General features: G+C 35.6%; 1 protein-coding gene across 2 annotated transcripts in view; it reads right to left on the bottom strand.

Annotated features, from left to right (window-relative positions):
- The window catches only part of CUL3 (cullin 3), a 97673-nt gene that overhangs the window by 72851 nt on the left and 7411 nt on the right, over nt 1-17411 (bottom strand). Inside the window, exon 2 of one of the 2 annotated variants that reach the window (XM_068544338.1) lies at nt 4449-4646. The exons of the other annotated variant lie outside the window; for it this stretch is intronic. Coding sequence (XP_068400439.1) covers nt 4449-4646 — 198 coding nt within the window. The remainder of the gene's footprint in view (nt 1-4448; nt 4647-17411) is intronic. 2 annotated transcript variants of the gene reach the window in all.

Below are 17411 nucleotides of genomic sequence, written 5' to 3'. Positions count from 1 at the left end.
TACCATAGCACTAAATGGTTCACTTCAGTGGAAAATAACTTTGCTTTAAAAAATATAGTATTATTACTTAGGCAGTTCAGCTAATTGCTAAAAGCATAGTAAACAAAAAAAAAATGAGGAGTGGACCATGTAGGAACGCTTTCATAACCATAAAAAGGGATATATTTTGTGAGACTGAGACAGTTACTTTGATACCACAGAACCCTAAACCACCTCTCTAACCTTCCAGTCAGAAGGTGCAATGTAGAGACAGGCAATATTGACTTCCATGCAAACTATACTTCTGCACATTAGATCAAAAACATCCCTAAGTCCCATCTGGTAAACAAATGGAGACTTCCGACATCAGGGGACAAACATTTTGGTCTACTGTATCATGGCCCTGTCAGTTAATAGACTTCCTTTAACAGTGTCCCCTTCAGACAGTACCGTATTTGTATGACTTTTTAAAGTGTCTTATAAGAGTAAAAATGAAATAAGATCAATGGAAAACACAAAAATGAAAGCATAGATACTAGCAGAGGTTCAAAAACTTAATTCAATTTAAATAAAGAAATCAATCATTAGATATGCTGCCAATGGTACATCCCCTAGTCAGAAACTGACTAGCTTAAGGTGGTCAAATGAGTATTTGTGAAAGAAAAAAAAAAAAATTAAAGAATATTTTCAGATGCTGTTGATATATCAACATCTGTAAGAGAAATAACAGTTTAGCATATACACTTTGTAATTCTTTAGCATAATCAACTTGAATACATGTTCTCTGGAATATATTACAGGGAAATGCCTATATTTTGAAATGATAGTTAATCTTAGATATGGGACCACTTTAAGAGACTTACAATATGCTGAAGCTCTTACAGTTACCATGGAGGTATTGTTCACATGACTTCAATTTCTACCTAACCATGTTTCAGGGTCCAAATATCAATCACATCAACACTGACCTCACACTCTGGCTTCCCCTCCACTCTTCACTTTTTGAAAGAGCCAATTCTCAACCAAACCAAATAACTACAAATGTTTTTTCTGCATCTATGCCCAAGCTGCAAAGCACTGCTTAAAAGAAAAAAAAAAAACCACACGATAAATCACACATTCAGGCCAACTCCTACTGAGCTATCTCTTTCCTCACTTGCCAGTTCCTTAGTATATTCCCCACAGGAGCTACTCCAAGTCTCTTCATCTCATTTTCAGAACTTGCACTGCTTAATTATTAGATTCATGATAGTTTTAGAACTAAAGCATCTCAAAGATATTACTGCCAACTCCTTCATTTTAATTATAAATAAACCAAGAACTAAAGCTTAAAGGACTATAGCTTTACAAAAACTGAACCGATTTTCCTAAAACCCCACATGCACCCTCAATTTCAGCATATATTTACTGCATCTTGATCCATTCATTTTGCCTCAGGAGCAGATTTATAGAAAAGTTAAGGACTCAGCCTGAAGCCGCACTGCTTCAAAACTGTTCCAGCTAGGCCACTTACTAGCTACATGCATCTGGTCAAATCACCAATTCTGTACCCTCTGTTTCTTCACTTTTAAATAGAGATAATAGTAGTATCTGGCTCATTGGGTTGTGACCATTACCTAAGTGAACACATCTAAAAGCACTAGAAGTGGACCTAGCACATAGTAAATGCTAAATAAGAGTTAGCTGGGGATATTATCATCATACCCTAGAGAACCTCTGGCAAACGAGAACATGCCCCTCTTCTACCTTTACTTCTCCACGCTTCAATTCCACACTCTCTCCATACCCAAAAATTCAGTTGCTCCAATCTTCTCCTCTTCAACAGCTTTAAGCAAAACTCCCCCACTCTACTTTTCTTCCTTCTTTTGATGTCAAGTTTCTTAAATTAGTCTTCATTTCCCACACCTATTTACCATAGTTTGCTTTTGAAGATGACATCCCTTGGCTGTGGGATTTTCATTTTCTGCACTCCAACACATATTCCTCAGTACATGCTACCAAATGTCAGATCTTCATCTCCAGTTTTGAGTTCCTGCCCAAGCTCTGAACCTGTGTATCTCCAAACACATCACATTTCTACTTGGACATCTTATTACAATCTCACACTCAAATTTTATCACATGTAAAATGATTTCTAAGGTGCTTTCTAACTATAAAAATTTCCAATATAACCGAAAACAGAATCTGTCATCTCCTCTACACATTCCAAATAAGTTTTCCACTATAAGTTCACAATAATTCTATTGGTGGCACCATAATTCTCCCAGTAACCAAATTCTATCTGGTCTTCAGAATTTCTGACATCATCCACTCATTTCTAGCCTATCACCTTAACGTAGATTTTTCAAGGTCTTTTCCTGTTTATAGCACACACACGCCCCCATTCTACATTTATATCATTCTCATCTTAATCTTCCTAAAATATTTTGTCACATTATCATCCACTTAAAAACCTCCAATAAACCTCCACTGTAAAGTCCAAATTCCTTAGCTTGGCATTGAAGTTCTCCAATCTGTGCCCAAACCAACTTTGCAACACTATACCCCACTAATCCCCATAAATTATTATACACCTCAATCAAACTCTACTTATCACCCAAGTTTATTTCTGTATAATCATGTGACATCTGCCATCCTGGAACACCTTCCATATTGTTCACTTATATCCCAAATTTTTCATGGCTCAGTTCAATTTCATCCTTTCCCATGAAATCTTACAGCCCAGGGTAATCTCTCCCTCATTTGAATTCCTAAGCCATTTATTGCCTATACAACTCATTTGCCATTGAATTATATAATGCCTCACACTGTTACCTAAATGTGTGTATCATCTCTCACATCAGAATAAAAGCAAAAACAAACCTAGGAAGGGACACCATCGTATCTCTTTGCATCTAATAGATTTTCTTAGAAAGCTGTACATGGCAGGCACTTAACAAAAAACTGCTGAATGCATGAAGAACATAATCACCTTGCTTCATGAGATACTAGCTACCTGCTCATGTAATCCCATTTAAGAGAAAAGAATTACAGAAGGAAGAGTAGAAATAGAAAGTGACTATTTTGTAACCATCGTAGCCATAATGATTCATGCAAGAATCATCAATGGATGCTAAAACCATCACATGAAAGTTTCTTGGGGAACAGGATATTTATACAGTCTCAAAATATATCTGAACAAATTACTTATGAATTACAAAGGGAAAAAAGGTACCTTCACAGTGGAGAAATCTGGCGGACACCAAGTGATCAAAGTTAACATCACCAATAATGGGATAAACTGACATCATGTGCCTCCTGATGTGATGCACTGAGGACACAACATCACTTATGTATTATTCCTGCCAAAAATGCATAACCTGAAACTAGTCATGAGGAAACAATCAGACAAACCAAAAACTGAGGGACAATCTACAAAACAACTGACCTATACTCTTCAAAAATGTCAATGTGCTGAAAGACAAAGAAAGGCTGAGGAATTGAGTGTGTGATCCTGGATTAGATCCTGGATCTGAAAACAAACTGCTATAAATGACATCACCTCCACACAGGACAACTGGTGAATTTGAATGTGGACCATATTAGAAAACAGTTTTATATTAATGTTAAACTGCCTGATTTTGAACATTGTTCTTTGGTTAAGTGAGAGAATTTCCTTGTTCTTAGGAGAAACATTCCAAAGTATTTAAGAGTAAATGAATCTAAAACTTATTCTCTTAACTGTCCAGCAATAATAATAATACCAGTAACAGTAATAACAAGTACCAATAGAAAGACTGGCTAAAATGTGGCAAAATGTTGACAACTGGTAAATCATTGTACTATTGATGCAACTTTCCATTTTTTTTCAAAATAAAATTTAAAAAACAAATACCTAATACCACACAAAAACTTTGAGAAGTTTTTATTTATCTGTGGTATTTTACATCTTATCTGACAATCTTAAAGCAAGACATACTTTCAGTGGAAGAGTCTGCTTTATAAAAACATTTGCTCTAAAAAAACAAATACATCTTTTTGGAACCAAAGAACCATTTTATAATGTTAACAGTCCAACACTAATTTACCTTAAAAAATTTATATAAAGTTAATTTCATTTGGTGAAGACTTAGACAATATTTTTTAAACAATGTAGTCTTATTATTTTCAAATATATAGAGAAAGAAGAGAGAGCTAAAATGGGCTGATTGATTAAGCATTTAAAGAAAGAAATAATGATCTGTAATTAACATATTAATAAACAAGCATATGTAAATTAAAAGTTTGCTTCCGAGATTATATCTATCAGAGATCACAAACTTCACCTTCCCTCAATTATCAAAAATTCTGGTTTAGCTGATTGTAAGTTTTAAGTGAGGTTTTATAATATAGCTACTAATTGATTATTATTTCTATAGGTTTCCTGAAACCTTTAAAAATAATACTTCTAGATTCAATATAGTTAGCAACAGTCCTTTAAAGTTGGATACCTTATTTATGAGATGTTCGGTAACAACTTCTCTTAGTCCAGTGTAGAGCTTTTCTCCATGTTTATGCAAAACCATTGTATATGCATTTCTATAGAGCTCCTCAAAACTAAGACCACTGTTATTCTTACGCTGGATTTCTTGAATTGCATTTTTCAGAAGGTCCCAAATGCTGTTTACATATTTTTCATCCATGGTCATCTGTAATATCCAAAAGAGAGAAAGAGACAAAAAAAAAAAAAAAAAAAAAAACAAAAACCAATGGTTGAAAATCTTTCTGTATTTGTCCATATAGTAAATATTTTATTATATGGCTATGATTATAAATCTGCATGACTTACAAGGATGTTAACAATCTATTTTAACAGAAATAAAGGGATACATTTTAAAATAGTTTTTAGAGCTGACAGAAGCAATTTTTAACAAATCCTTTTAACACCTCCCTCCTTTCTTATCTGCAGCACAACCCTCCACTTTAAATAATATCATAATCCCTGATGTTAATACTCGCTTTAGCCAAAAAGTGTAAGACATATTTTCCCTAAGTTTATTTAGTAGAATACAAGCTCAGAGAGACAGAAAGGGTTCCTTGATGAAAAAAAATTGGGGACATGAACACTATTTTCCTCTCCTGAAGATCTGCAGAGCTCCTTAGCAAATTAAAGATGAGGAGAAGATCTGTAATTAAAAAACAAAAAAAACAATAAAACCACACATTTTCTTTGTTTAACCTAGCATTCTCTCATTTTCCTCCTTTCACACTTTAGATTCCATGGTCCATCATTTCTAAGCACCTTGTATACACCCATAAATAACTTGCCCCCTTCCCCCCCTCCAAAATACTTGCCATTCTAAACACCAACTGCCCACCTACGCCTCACATGCACCCACACAGCTGAAAGCAACTACAGAATAACATACATACAACCATATTCAATCCATCTGAATTTAAATTCATAACCACTAACCACAAGTCGGCCCTTAGTACAACACCACAATCCTACTTTTCTAGACGGACTCTACTTTCCTAGATGATTTTACACCATCTCCTCCATCCACTCTAGGATAATGAATTGCTTCCTGTTCCACTGAAAAAAGAGAAACAACCTGAAGAGACACTGCACAAACTCTGGCCCTATCCACTAACCTATCTGACCGTATACCAATATAACCTGCTAGTTCTTGTGCTCGAAGTGCCAAGCTCTTATACTCAAATTATAGCACAGGGACCAGAAACACACACATCATCTAGGGACTTGTTAGAAATGCAGAATTTCAGGCCCCATCCCAGACCTACAGAACCGTATCTGCATTTTAACAAGAACCCCAGGTGATACCTATACAAAATGAAGTTTAACAAGTATTGCTCTAGTTCCATCCCAACTCACCTATTCAAGGACCTCCCTTTAGCAATCTCCCTTCCCAGCATCATCAAAATTTCCCTCCCTGCTAGGTAATTTCCACCTGCATTTAATATCCTCAGTTCCCCATCTTGAAAACAAACAAACAAATCCTCACAACCCCACGTATTACTCCAGCACCACCTAATTTTTCTCTTTTTCATTTACAACAAAATCACAGGGCTACGGAGAAGACTTCTATATTCACTGTCTCCAAGTCACATTTTTCCCGTTGTATCTTGAATCCACTCCAATAAGGCTTTCATCTCTACCATTTCACAGAAAGTACTCTGGAGAAGGTCACCAGTGACTTCCTCACTGCTAAATCTAACAGTCAAAGTCTCACTTCTCATCTTACTTGACCCTTCTGGCGTAATTCAAAGAGCTGATCACTCCTACTACTTGATACACATTCCTCACTGGCCTTCCAAGCGCTACAATCTCTTGTTTTTCTTCCTATTCCACTTGCTCCTATTTGTCAGCCTGCTTACTGCTTCTTACCCATCACCACAGCCTCCAACCTCTTGTCTGAACCTCTTACCTATCCACGCTCGGTTTTTAGGTGAAGTTAACTCATCTGGTCTCATGGCTTTAAGTTAACCTCAAAATTTATATATCCTGTTTGGAGCCCTCACCACCTTAGTACCAGAGTCTTATGTTCAGCTACCTACTCAATACTTCTACTTGAAAATCTACTAGGCATCTCAATCAAGTCTAGAACAGAAAGCCTCATCTTTTCCCCTAAGTTGGCTTCCCCTGCAGTCTTCTCCAACTGAGAGATATCCACTCCATCCTTCCAGTTGCTAAGGCCAAAAAGTTTGTAATCCAGTCCTCTTTAGTCTCTCACTTCACTTCTAAAACAAAAGGCAATTCTGTTGTCTCTACCTTCAAAATGTACCCAGAACCTAATTCCTCATTTCTTCCACTGCTCCTAAACCAACATTATCTCTCAGATTATTACAACAGCCTCCTAACTTGTCTTTGTTTCTGCTCTTGGCCCAATACCATAGAGCAATCAGAGTGACCTTCTGAAAACATAAACCAAATCATGTCACTCAGCTGCTCACAACCCTCGGTGACTTCTCATTTCTCTTGGAGTTAAAGTCAGAGTCCTTACGCTATTCTACAAAGCCTTATTCAACCTGATAATCTCTCTGACTTCATCTATTCTTCCTCCTTGCTCTCTCTGCTCCAGCCCCACCAGCCTCCCTGTTACTCCTTGGAATATGGCAAACAAGTTCACTTCAAGTTGGTATTTGCTACTCTCTCTGTCTGGAATGCTCTTCCCCAAGATACCTAAGTGGCTCATTCACTGATCAACCTCAAAACTCTGCTCAACTGTCACCTTAAAATAAAGCTTTAACTACCTACTCTATTTAAAATAGCAGCCTCCTCCTATTAGTGACCCTCAAATTCCAACCTCACATTATTTCTCTTCCTGGCCTCTCTCCTCCCAGTCAAATGTCAGCTCCGTGAAGGCAGGGATTTTCTTCATTGCTGAATAACCTCAGCCACTAAAATAATACCTGGCATATAACAAGCACTTACACCTGCTGATTTTCTACTAATCTCTGACTAAGCAGCCCTCTTCATGCTCATAAAACCTACAAGTTCCACGTTCACAACCAGGGAAACACTGCATCAATTACTCACCAGATTCATGCACACTTCTGACCTGAAATGGATAAAAGATACTGGGCTAAAAAAATCCTCTCCAGCTAGAAACTTTTGGAGGTGATGGATATGTTTATTGCATAGATTGTGATGGCTTCACAAATGAATACTTACCTCCAAACTCATCAAGTTGCATACATTAAATACGTACAGCTTACCTCAATAAAGTGGTTAAAAAAAAAAAAGAATCCTCTCCAAGTCCTGTACAATGAGTATGAATGTGAAAGAGGAAGAAGTAGGTAGGCAAAACAGTTCATTCAGTCAAACAAGCTCAACTCCCAATCAAGAGGATTCTTAAGCAGATGACTCAAACTGAGTCTTATTATTCTAATCTTTTCTGGAGAGCTTAAAAAGGAACTCTTTAGAAAACAAATTCTTTCCTGTTACTCAAATATTATTCAAATCTAGGTCTATCAGAGACTTCTCTGAAGTGGCCGTAAGAGAATTTACCCTTACATCTAAACTACTACCTATTTTTATCAGATATTCTCATACAGAAGATGCCATCCGTATAAAATATAAATAAGATGTTGCCATTTACAACTTTCCACAAATAAAGCCCACAAGACAACGTGATAGTGATGGCCTCAAATACTCCATGTATGTGCAATGTGGTTTTAGTTTGCTGACAGCATATGTAGAGGTTACAATAAAGCAGGCGAAGACACCATCCCTGCGGTTAAATAACGAACATATAAAGCAAAACGTTCAAACCAATTTCAAAGAAAGAGTAAAGTTAATGTGGACTAAAAACTCCAGAGATAACTATATTGCTAATAGTTGAGCAAAACTTCAAATGATCTTTTCAGGCTCTGTAACATAAGATCCCATGAAAGCTAGAAAACGTACAAAAACGTCTCTACTCAGCATGAATTACTAAATTTTCTATTAGAAACTAAAGTATTTTAAAGATATAAACTAAGAAGCTTCAAATATTGTACAAATACTCTCACATTATAATAAAAGAATCATTTCTCACATATATAAATCAAGGGTTATTTTAAAATCCAAGATGGTATATAGTATTTTCCTCAGTATTTGTGCTTTATAGATAGAAATGAAGACAGAGAGCAAAAATGTTTCTTCTGGTGATTGCTCAGGTATAAAAATGTTCAAAGGAGAACAAAATAGACGGAGAGATTAAATGACTTACCCAAAATCACAGAGCTGGAATTGGAATTCATATTCTCAAATCTAGTACAAACCACTGAACTCACCTCCCATCCCACCGTGTTAATAGGGTAAAGTAATATTACAGTATAATCACTGATTATCTTGGTAAACACAGTACATTAGTAGAGAATATAGATTTTGCTGTCTGACAGGCCTGGATTTGCGTCACGGCTTTGCTAAATTCATAAGCCACGCAACCTTGGGCAAATTACTTAATTCTTCTAAACCTTTATTTCCTCACTTGTAAAAAAGTGAGTTTAATAACAATACCTATCTCAAAAGACTATCATGAGGATTAAATGCAAATGCCAGTAGAATTCAGCCCAGCCTAGGGCACAGTACAGTCAGCCCTCCATATCCATGGAACTCGCAGATACAGGGTTGACCGTACTATGCCATTTTATGTAAGGGACTTGAGCATCCTCAGATTTTGGTATCTGAAGAGGTCCTATAACCAATCCCCCATGGATACCGAGGGACTACTGTATAATCCCTCACATGCTGAATAACAGTGACAGAATCTCTTGAACTCTCATCTATGGGCATCAAATGTCAGGAAAAAAAATACAGTTTTTAGGCTTAGCAAATAAACAGCTAAAACAAAAGTACCTTAAGAGGACAACTATGCTAAATGAAAGTCAGTAAAATGTAGCCTTCTTTCACAAACAATATTCCCCTACTTCATATCTCCTATTCTTCCAGTGTCATTTAAATCATTTTAATCCCCAGAGCTCTGTCCTTGGTTCTTCTTTTCACTCTACACTGGCTGCATTTCCATTCATTATCATAGTTACAACTACTATATATACTTCTAGGGTTCTAAAATTACAAGGCTCTAGATTGGCAAGGGATTCTGGAGCCTCCTAAAACTGCATATAAAATTTTGCAAATGTAATGTGTGTACGCTTCTTTTCTGGATGGTGAGTCACTAGCTCTTATCAGATTTCCCAAGAAGTTTGGTCCTCATCTCAAAGAAGATAAATTACTGGCTTACATGTTAATTGCTCCCAAATCTATATTGCCAGCCCAGAAGTTCCCCCAAAGCCGTAACTACTGTATTCAACCACCTGCTGGATATGCCCAACCAAATTTTCCAGACACATATCAAACTTATCATGTCCAAAATTTCTCGTAAACTCACTCTCCAAACACACCCAAATCTTCTTTCTGTATTCTCTAATTCAGTAGCAGCAACACAAACCACCTAGTTATACAAGCTAGAAGCATAAGCCTTAACTTTTCTTCTTTCCTCTCTCTTATCCCTTTCTCATCCAATCATCAAGTGCTACCAACATCAGGCCCAAGAGATTTCTCAAATATCTCCCCATCTTTCATCCTGAATACTGTTGCCCTAAAACTTTCATCTAGATTACTGCAACAGCCTTCCAGCCATCATGAACTCTAATAACCTCTTGGAATCCATCTTCCTCAAAATCATTAAAATAACCACATCAGCATCATGCTCCTGTTCAAAAACCCACCTCTCATTAGCAACGGGGGTGGGGGGGTGGGGTGTGTCCTTTAAAAGGGAACATAACACTTCATGATCTAGTCCGTCTATGCCTCCTTCTCTGACTTCGTCTTTCACTCACTACTACCTATCTTACATTCACTTTCTGGCAACATTAAACCAGTGGTTATTCCTGTCCGCTGTCACACCTCCCCTCCACACACCACCCTCTCATGTCTTCTTTATACACCCCTCTTCTGCCTCTTCTTTGATTCTTTACATAGCTTTTGAACACAGCTCAGGTGTCACATCCTCCAAAAATCCTTCCCTGACCTCCTCAAGCAAAACTAACAACTCTTTCTCAGCTCTTTCATAATACTCAGGTTATATCTATCACTACACTACCATACTGCTGCATAATTATCTGTTTGTGAATCTCCTTCCTCCATTAGACTATGAGATAGTTGAGGGATTGTGCATTTTTCTTCAATGTTACTTAGAAGGCCATAAACAAATGCCTGGGGAATGTTGTTTTACCTATGTTATACCAATGCAATTTTGAAAACATGAACATTTGAATTACTAAGCACAATGATACTGAAAAATAATTTAATGTGTTTATATAACGATTAATGTAATTTTAAAATAATAAAAATATATTTTCCAAACAGAAATAAAGTACAATAATGCACAAGCAAAAGACTCTCAAATTTCATATATCAAGTAGTATTTTCACATTCACCTAACTAAATGCTTCAAAAGACTGCTTAATCATTAATTTTATTAATAAATGTTAACTAGGAGGAAAATAGTGGATAAAAAAAGGCTATTCAGGAGGAGATCTACAAGTTACAGTCTTTCCCTAAATCAAATAAGTCCAAAAACAATACACCCAAGGAAACAGGCTTCAAGTACATATTGCTACATACCCGCTTTGGTCCTGGCATCAAATGAACATGTCAACAACCGTGGCAAAATAATTACATTACTGATGAATTGAAGGGTGAATTTCTCACCCATCCTTGACAGAGAATACAACATTAACTGTCAATGAAAGTTAAAAGGACTAGATGATAAACTCTAAAGTCATCAATGTTAACCATTAAAAACATCAGTCTAGACTTCACTCAGAGTCATTTAAAAGCCCTAACACTTTAAAGTAATATTCCAAAGTATTTAAGCAGGATTTTAATCCCATTGATGAAACTGACTTACTAAGGTTGCAATAACTACAAATACACTCAGGAAGGGATCTGGTAACAATGCTTCAGCAAAGCAATAAAATGATAAAAAGCACACATACATATATACACAAACATTTAATGTTTGCTTATTTTAGATCTATACTGCATCTTTCCCCAACAAGCTCAAGTTACAAAGTGTTCAGCAAAGTAAATTCATTTAGCAAGAAAAGAAACAAAAGCTCTTTTTCAAAGGAAAGATAATTAATTGAGTATTCTTAAATGTCCATGGTTTAGTGAGACCTCTTAGAAACCAAATCAAGACTTTATTTTTTAAAAGTGACTTTTGCCCACTTCCCTGTCCCCAATCCAGGATTATAATCCCCTAATTAGTAAGTATCAATAACAAAAATAACACTAATAATCTTTTCTTTCACAAACATCTCTGGGTTTTCATCTACATTACTTTAAAAGATATAAAAACATAAACCTTCAAAATGCTGCATTTAAAAGGATGTCAGTCTATTATACACTTACACATCTTGAAGGTTCTGTAATTACTGAGAGCTGCAGAACTACAGCATGAGCCAATTAAAACTAAAAGGAAGAGAACTGTACTCTTCACATCCACTACATACAAAGGACAAAAAGTCTTTAGTCCCCTGCGAATAATTTTCTACAAGAAATTTAGAACAGGGTGTGTGGGGGAAAAGGGAGAGAATTTGAAATTCCAGGCAATTCAGAATGACACAGCTAGAAAAAAATAAACAAGGAAAAATGCTTGATCTTAATTTTCAGCTTCAGCCTCAAAAAAGTTGCTTTGGTACAAATATCTGAGGAATGGCAATATTCTAGATAAATACAACTAAGCCATAAATTTTGTAAGGAAGTTCCCACCCACATTATAAGCACCTTAGACTAATATCAAGTCTCTGTTCCCTCATTTTACTGTATCCTCTTTAATACATGTTATGATTCTTAGATGATTTGAGTGCAGTCCCATTAGAGTTAGTAATGATGATGAATCTATTTGATGACCAATGGCTACACAATGACTTATGATGTCTCCAATAATCCCATTTATTCATCAGTTAATCTTTAAACATCCTCAACCATCAAAAGATAGCCAAAGATCCAAGCTTTGAGGAAACAGCCCAGTGGGACACATTCAGATTTTGGGCAAGTTATTTAACTTTCCAAACTTCACTTTCCTCATCTGCTGGTAACAAGAAAAATGGGAGAAGATGGTGTATTGTGTGGCAATTAAGAAAGTTTGTGAAAGCATCTGACACACATGACTTGCTCAATAAATTTCTTTTTCTTTACTACAAGGAAGAAACATACAGCCTTCTGTGCTGGAATTGTGCTGCCAAAAGTAACGACTGATAATGACAATTATCAATTAGAAAAGCACAGTAGCCCAGGAAAATGCTATGAAATCACAAATTAAGGCTGAGCTACACTCAACTGGCCTCTAATATCACTAAATTACAGAAGAGTAACATTTACAATGAGAAAGTTAAATCATCAATAGACGGTTCAATTATTATAATCTGCGTTTCAGTTCTCAACATGAGCAGGCTGTTCAAAAATCAATTTAAAAATTTGGAACAATTTCTTTCAAAGACAAACTAAGTTCAAGCTTTCACATTAGCCTGTTGAAGTCCAGTTAAGTCACAACTGACTTAAGAGTACTAACAATATTCTTTCAACTGTATCTCTGTGAATGATCTTTGCATATGTGAAAAAATGTATATGTAACATTTCATAGTCTGATGATGACCACAACAAATAACATGCGATCGTAAGTATTCTCTCTGAGTCAAGAAGTTTGTCACTGTTCTATTGGTGCTATTTTCCCTGACATAAAGAGATGTTATTTGGCACCCTGAAACACGTTTTATCCAGAGAATACAATATTCATCTTGACTAGAACTCTTCAAACATAGAGACTCTCCCTATTAAGAAGATTAGTTAACACGTCTATAAGATCAACACTTTAAAATTATAAAAACATTTGCTGTATTTCTCAATATACTATTAAATCCCAATAATAGTAAGGGCTCATGTGTATAAACTAGCTCTTCAACATTCATCTGGAAAACAAAAATAATAGAAAAGCAAGAATCATATATTTTTGGATGGAATCTCAAAGTAGTAGTAGTAATGCTACAGACAAAAAATACTTCATATCTAAGTGCATGTTTGAGTTCCATATTTCTATCCAACAATCTAAAACTATGAATTTTAATAAAAAATGACAATACTTTCTTCTCTTTAGCTTACATCGCTATGTTTTTTTTTTTTGAAATGGATAAACCCAGTTTTTCTAAAACTATGATAAAGTGTAAAGATGTATAAAACTGTCGGACAATAACAAAGTAGTTTATACCAGAATCAGCTACACACACTCCAAAGAGAAAAAAACATGCAAAACAATACAAATTGCCACAGTTAGCTCTGTCTTTGAATGAACCTAACCATAAACTAAATGTGATATGACAGCAAAAGGCCTATAACATAAAATTATTACAAAAATCTGATATCAAATCTCAAAATTTCTCTAAAACTACCAACTTACACAAAAAGAAGTATGTAAGAACATAGCTAACTTTTCCACTGCTTCATATTAGCATTTAATCATCACCACTGAAATATACCATTCTTATTCTAAGGCTGCAAAGATAGGTGACATTTGCAACATCACAAAATGTTTTAGAGCAAAGGAGAACACACCAGCATTCGCCTTCTAGACTGAAATTTTAAGAGTGGAAATGAGCCTAAGAAAACCCCAAATTAAAATCTCTTCATTTTACAAATGAAGAAACTGAAGCTAAGTAGCTTATCCAAGATCACTCAGCTAGTTAGAGCAATGAAAGAATCCACGTGTCCTGAGCTAAGGACCCTTCCGTTACACCATGTCAACTCAAATCACCTGAGTGTCTGATGCTACAAAATCAATTTATAATTAACAGGCTAATGTTAACACTGAATTATTAAGGCTGCATGCTTATTTCAGTTTGGTCTAGAGAAAAGAGCTGTTAACCAGAAATCAGGCTTCTAGTCATGGTTCTTCCATAAATTCAAGCCGTAAGTATCCTTTGGGTAAAATCACCCTCTCCAGTTCTCCACTTCCCCATATATTAAATAAGATTAGAACATATTCTCTCTAAAGTCCTTTCTGGCTTTTAAAAATTAAAATATGAAAACAAATAGGAGCAAATAAATTACTTGTTTTTTTGGCTAATGATAACATTCATCAAAATAATATAGTTCTTTCATGTCTCATTTGCTTATTTTAAACTACCTGATCCTTGTACTTCAAAATTCATTTCATTGTTTAACCTACTACTTCTTAATACATTCTGAAAGACATAAAATCACTTTTTTCTAAACATATATTTAACAAGATAAATTTCTAATTGAAAAAAGTTAAAAAATGTGTACTATCAGTCTTTAAGTTAAAAAGGAAAGTGTTAACTTAGAAATACGTCAACTAATATACCTTTCCTATTGGTTATGATTTTGACTGCTTTATTCAAATCAATACACACTATGACCCCCTTAAGCAATTTATATATTCAAATTTTACTGAGCAACATAGGCATCCATTGATTCAAAGTTTTTACAACTTGTATTCTCTTATGAGAGGTGCATATACTTTGAATCTAGTGAGGTTTAAAGCTTGCAAAAGCTCCTTCCAAGATCTGGAAACTAATTTTGAATCCTTTTTATAAAGAGAGTACTGCAGTGTATAAGCTTCAGGGGCCCTGGATCTGCCCCTGGGTGATCATTTAAATGGCAAGCTTAGAATTAACTTTCCAATATATTCCTATTATGAAAGTAAATATTTCAGAATCTAGCAAATTCTTAACGGAATATAATTAAGGCAGTGTGGTGTAATGGAAAGAACATGAATTTTTGAGACAGATACACCTGGGATCTGAATTCCAGCTCTGCCCTTCCATAGGTATATATGTAATACACATAATTTTACTATGTCTCTCTGAGCCCCAGGATAGATTTAAAACAGAAGTAACATCTAAAGATTGTTCTGAGAATTTGAGATAATTATAGTTCAAAGAGCCTAACACAAGGTAGACTGAACAAGTTGTAGTTACTCATCTTATAAAGCAACTTCTCATACTATTAATAAATTGAAAAGGAAAGGAGAAAAAGAATTGTTCATGATTACTTTCAAGAGGACAGGGCAAATAGAAAAGGCTAAGTGTTGCTCAGTTAAGAGCCGCTTTAGATAAGGATGACTTGCGATCAGTACGCTAAAGCATTCCTCTTAGCAATGACGGCTTGCTTTTATAGAAAACCGTCTCTAAGGAATCTTGTATTTTCTTAAAGTAGGTAAAAGATATCCCTTTGAAGTCTTTATTCATTTGCTTAGCAGTAACCTTTCTCATTTAAAGAGCAAATTCAGGTCCATTCCTTTCTCAATGATCACTAGATAAATGGAAGTCAAATTAAGAAATTTTACTTAATTATATTTTCAACTTTAAAACTGACTTAAAAAAATAAACAGCAAAAGCTCTTTTAGTAGCAAAAGCTCTGGATTAGTGGTTACAACAACTACAGGATCAGTTCTCAATTTCCCAGTTGGTTAATGTTACCAACTTGGGAAAGTAGGACTCTCCTCAACTTTAAAAAGGCTGGATTAATGCCAGTGATTTTAAAGCAATAGTTAGAGAACTCTTTAAAAAGAAATCTTCTACACACAGAACAATGTACAAACTGCTCTAAATGATTAGAGAGGGAAACTTCTGAAGATATCTACTCCACTCCTCCTAGGCCTCCTGGGTCCTGGAGACCCTGTAAGAGTTTGAAAATAAATGTCCTACATGAAACATACTACTTTTACTTGAAAATACTAACTTTATGATTAGAAAATCATTTTAACTGTCTCAATGATGCCACTGTTTATTATCAAGCACTTTCTGACATTATTTCTTTTAACCCTCACAATCAACCTGTGAGGAAGATTGCCATAGTTCCCATCTTAAAGATGAGAAAACAAACTAGAGTCTTGTCAGTTTATTCGTTCAACATTATTGGCTACTACTGTGCAGCACTAACAAAGATCAATACAAAAAGACCCGCTGCCTCCTCTAAAGAAAATCATGCTCCAATAAAGGAGATACTGACTATTTGAAGAATTTTGGCTATGAAGGGAGATGGTATGGTAGTTACCATGGTAGGGAAGACAGAAAAAGGAACATCTTCCTTCTCTGAGACCCAAGGGAAGGAGTTGAGAATGAGTAAAGATACAGGTTAATGAATATAACTGAAAGAGAATCAAGCTGAAGGAACTTACACAAGATAACTTCAGTAGTTAAGTTTCCTGAAAAAGAGAGATAAGAGAATTCTCAATAAAGAGCTTAAGGACAGTGATTAAAGTCTGAAATAGCTCATGCAGGAAAGGGGAGAGGGAGTTTACCAGGGACACAAAAATATCGCCCAGAGGCACTGAGAGTCCAGCTAGCTTAGAGACCACAGTCTTGGAATTTTCTCCAGGAGTGCACAATAGTCTAAAAAATATGAGCAGTGAAGGCAGATGAATGGAATGGTTCAAGATGCTTTTTGCTGATATTTCTGGCCTTGCTCTGGGGAGGCAGTAGGAAAGAAGGGGCAACTAGCAACAGGCGCCACAGCCTGGGAGAATGAAAGGGGTCTTCTTGAAATCCAAGAGCACATTTAATGTGAGAAGGAAACAAGCAACAAGTAGGATAGAATAATTAAATAACAACAGCTTGTATTTATTTATAATGCTTACTATGTGCCAGACACTAAGAGCTTTATATGCATTAACTCTATCCTTACAACCATCTTATGAGGTAGGTACTATCGTTTTCTCCCTTTTACAAAAGAGAAAACAAAACAGGCAGAAGTTAAGTGACTTGCTCAAGTCCTACATCTAATAAATGAAGGAGCTAGGATACAATGTAATATTGAAGTTTACAATTTCTAAAGTAGCGGGATGACAAGCTCCAAGACACAGTGAAGATCGCTGTAATACAGAAGAGGCCAGATCTGTTTGATCATCACTGTATATTTAGTGCCAGACCTCTAGTAGGAACAC

This window comes from Eschrichtius robustus, chromosome 5 (assembly GCF_028021215.1).
Source record: "Eschrichtius robustus isolate mEscRob2 chromosome 5, mEscRob2.pri, whole genome shotgun sequence".
Lineage (NCBI taxonomy): Eukaryota > Metazoa > Chordata > Mammalia > Artiodactyla > Eschrichtiidae > Eschrichtius > Eschrichtius robustus.
The sequence above is the reverse complement of the archived record's forward strand: the minus strand, read 5'-3'. Positions and strand labels throughout refer to the sequence as shown.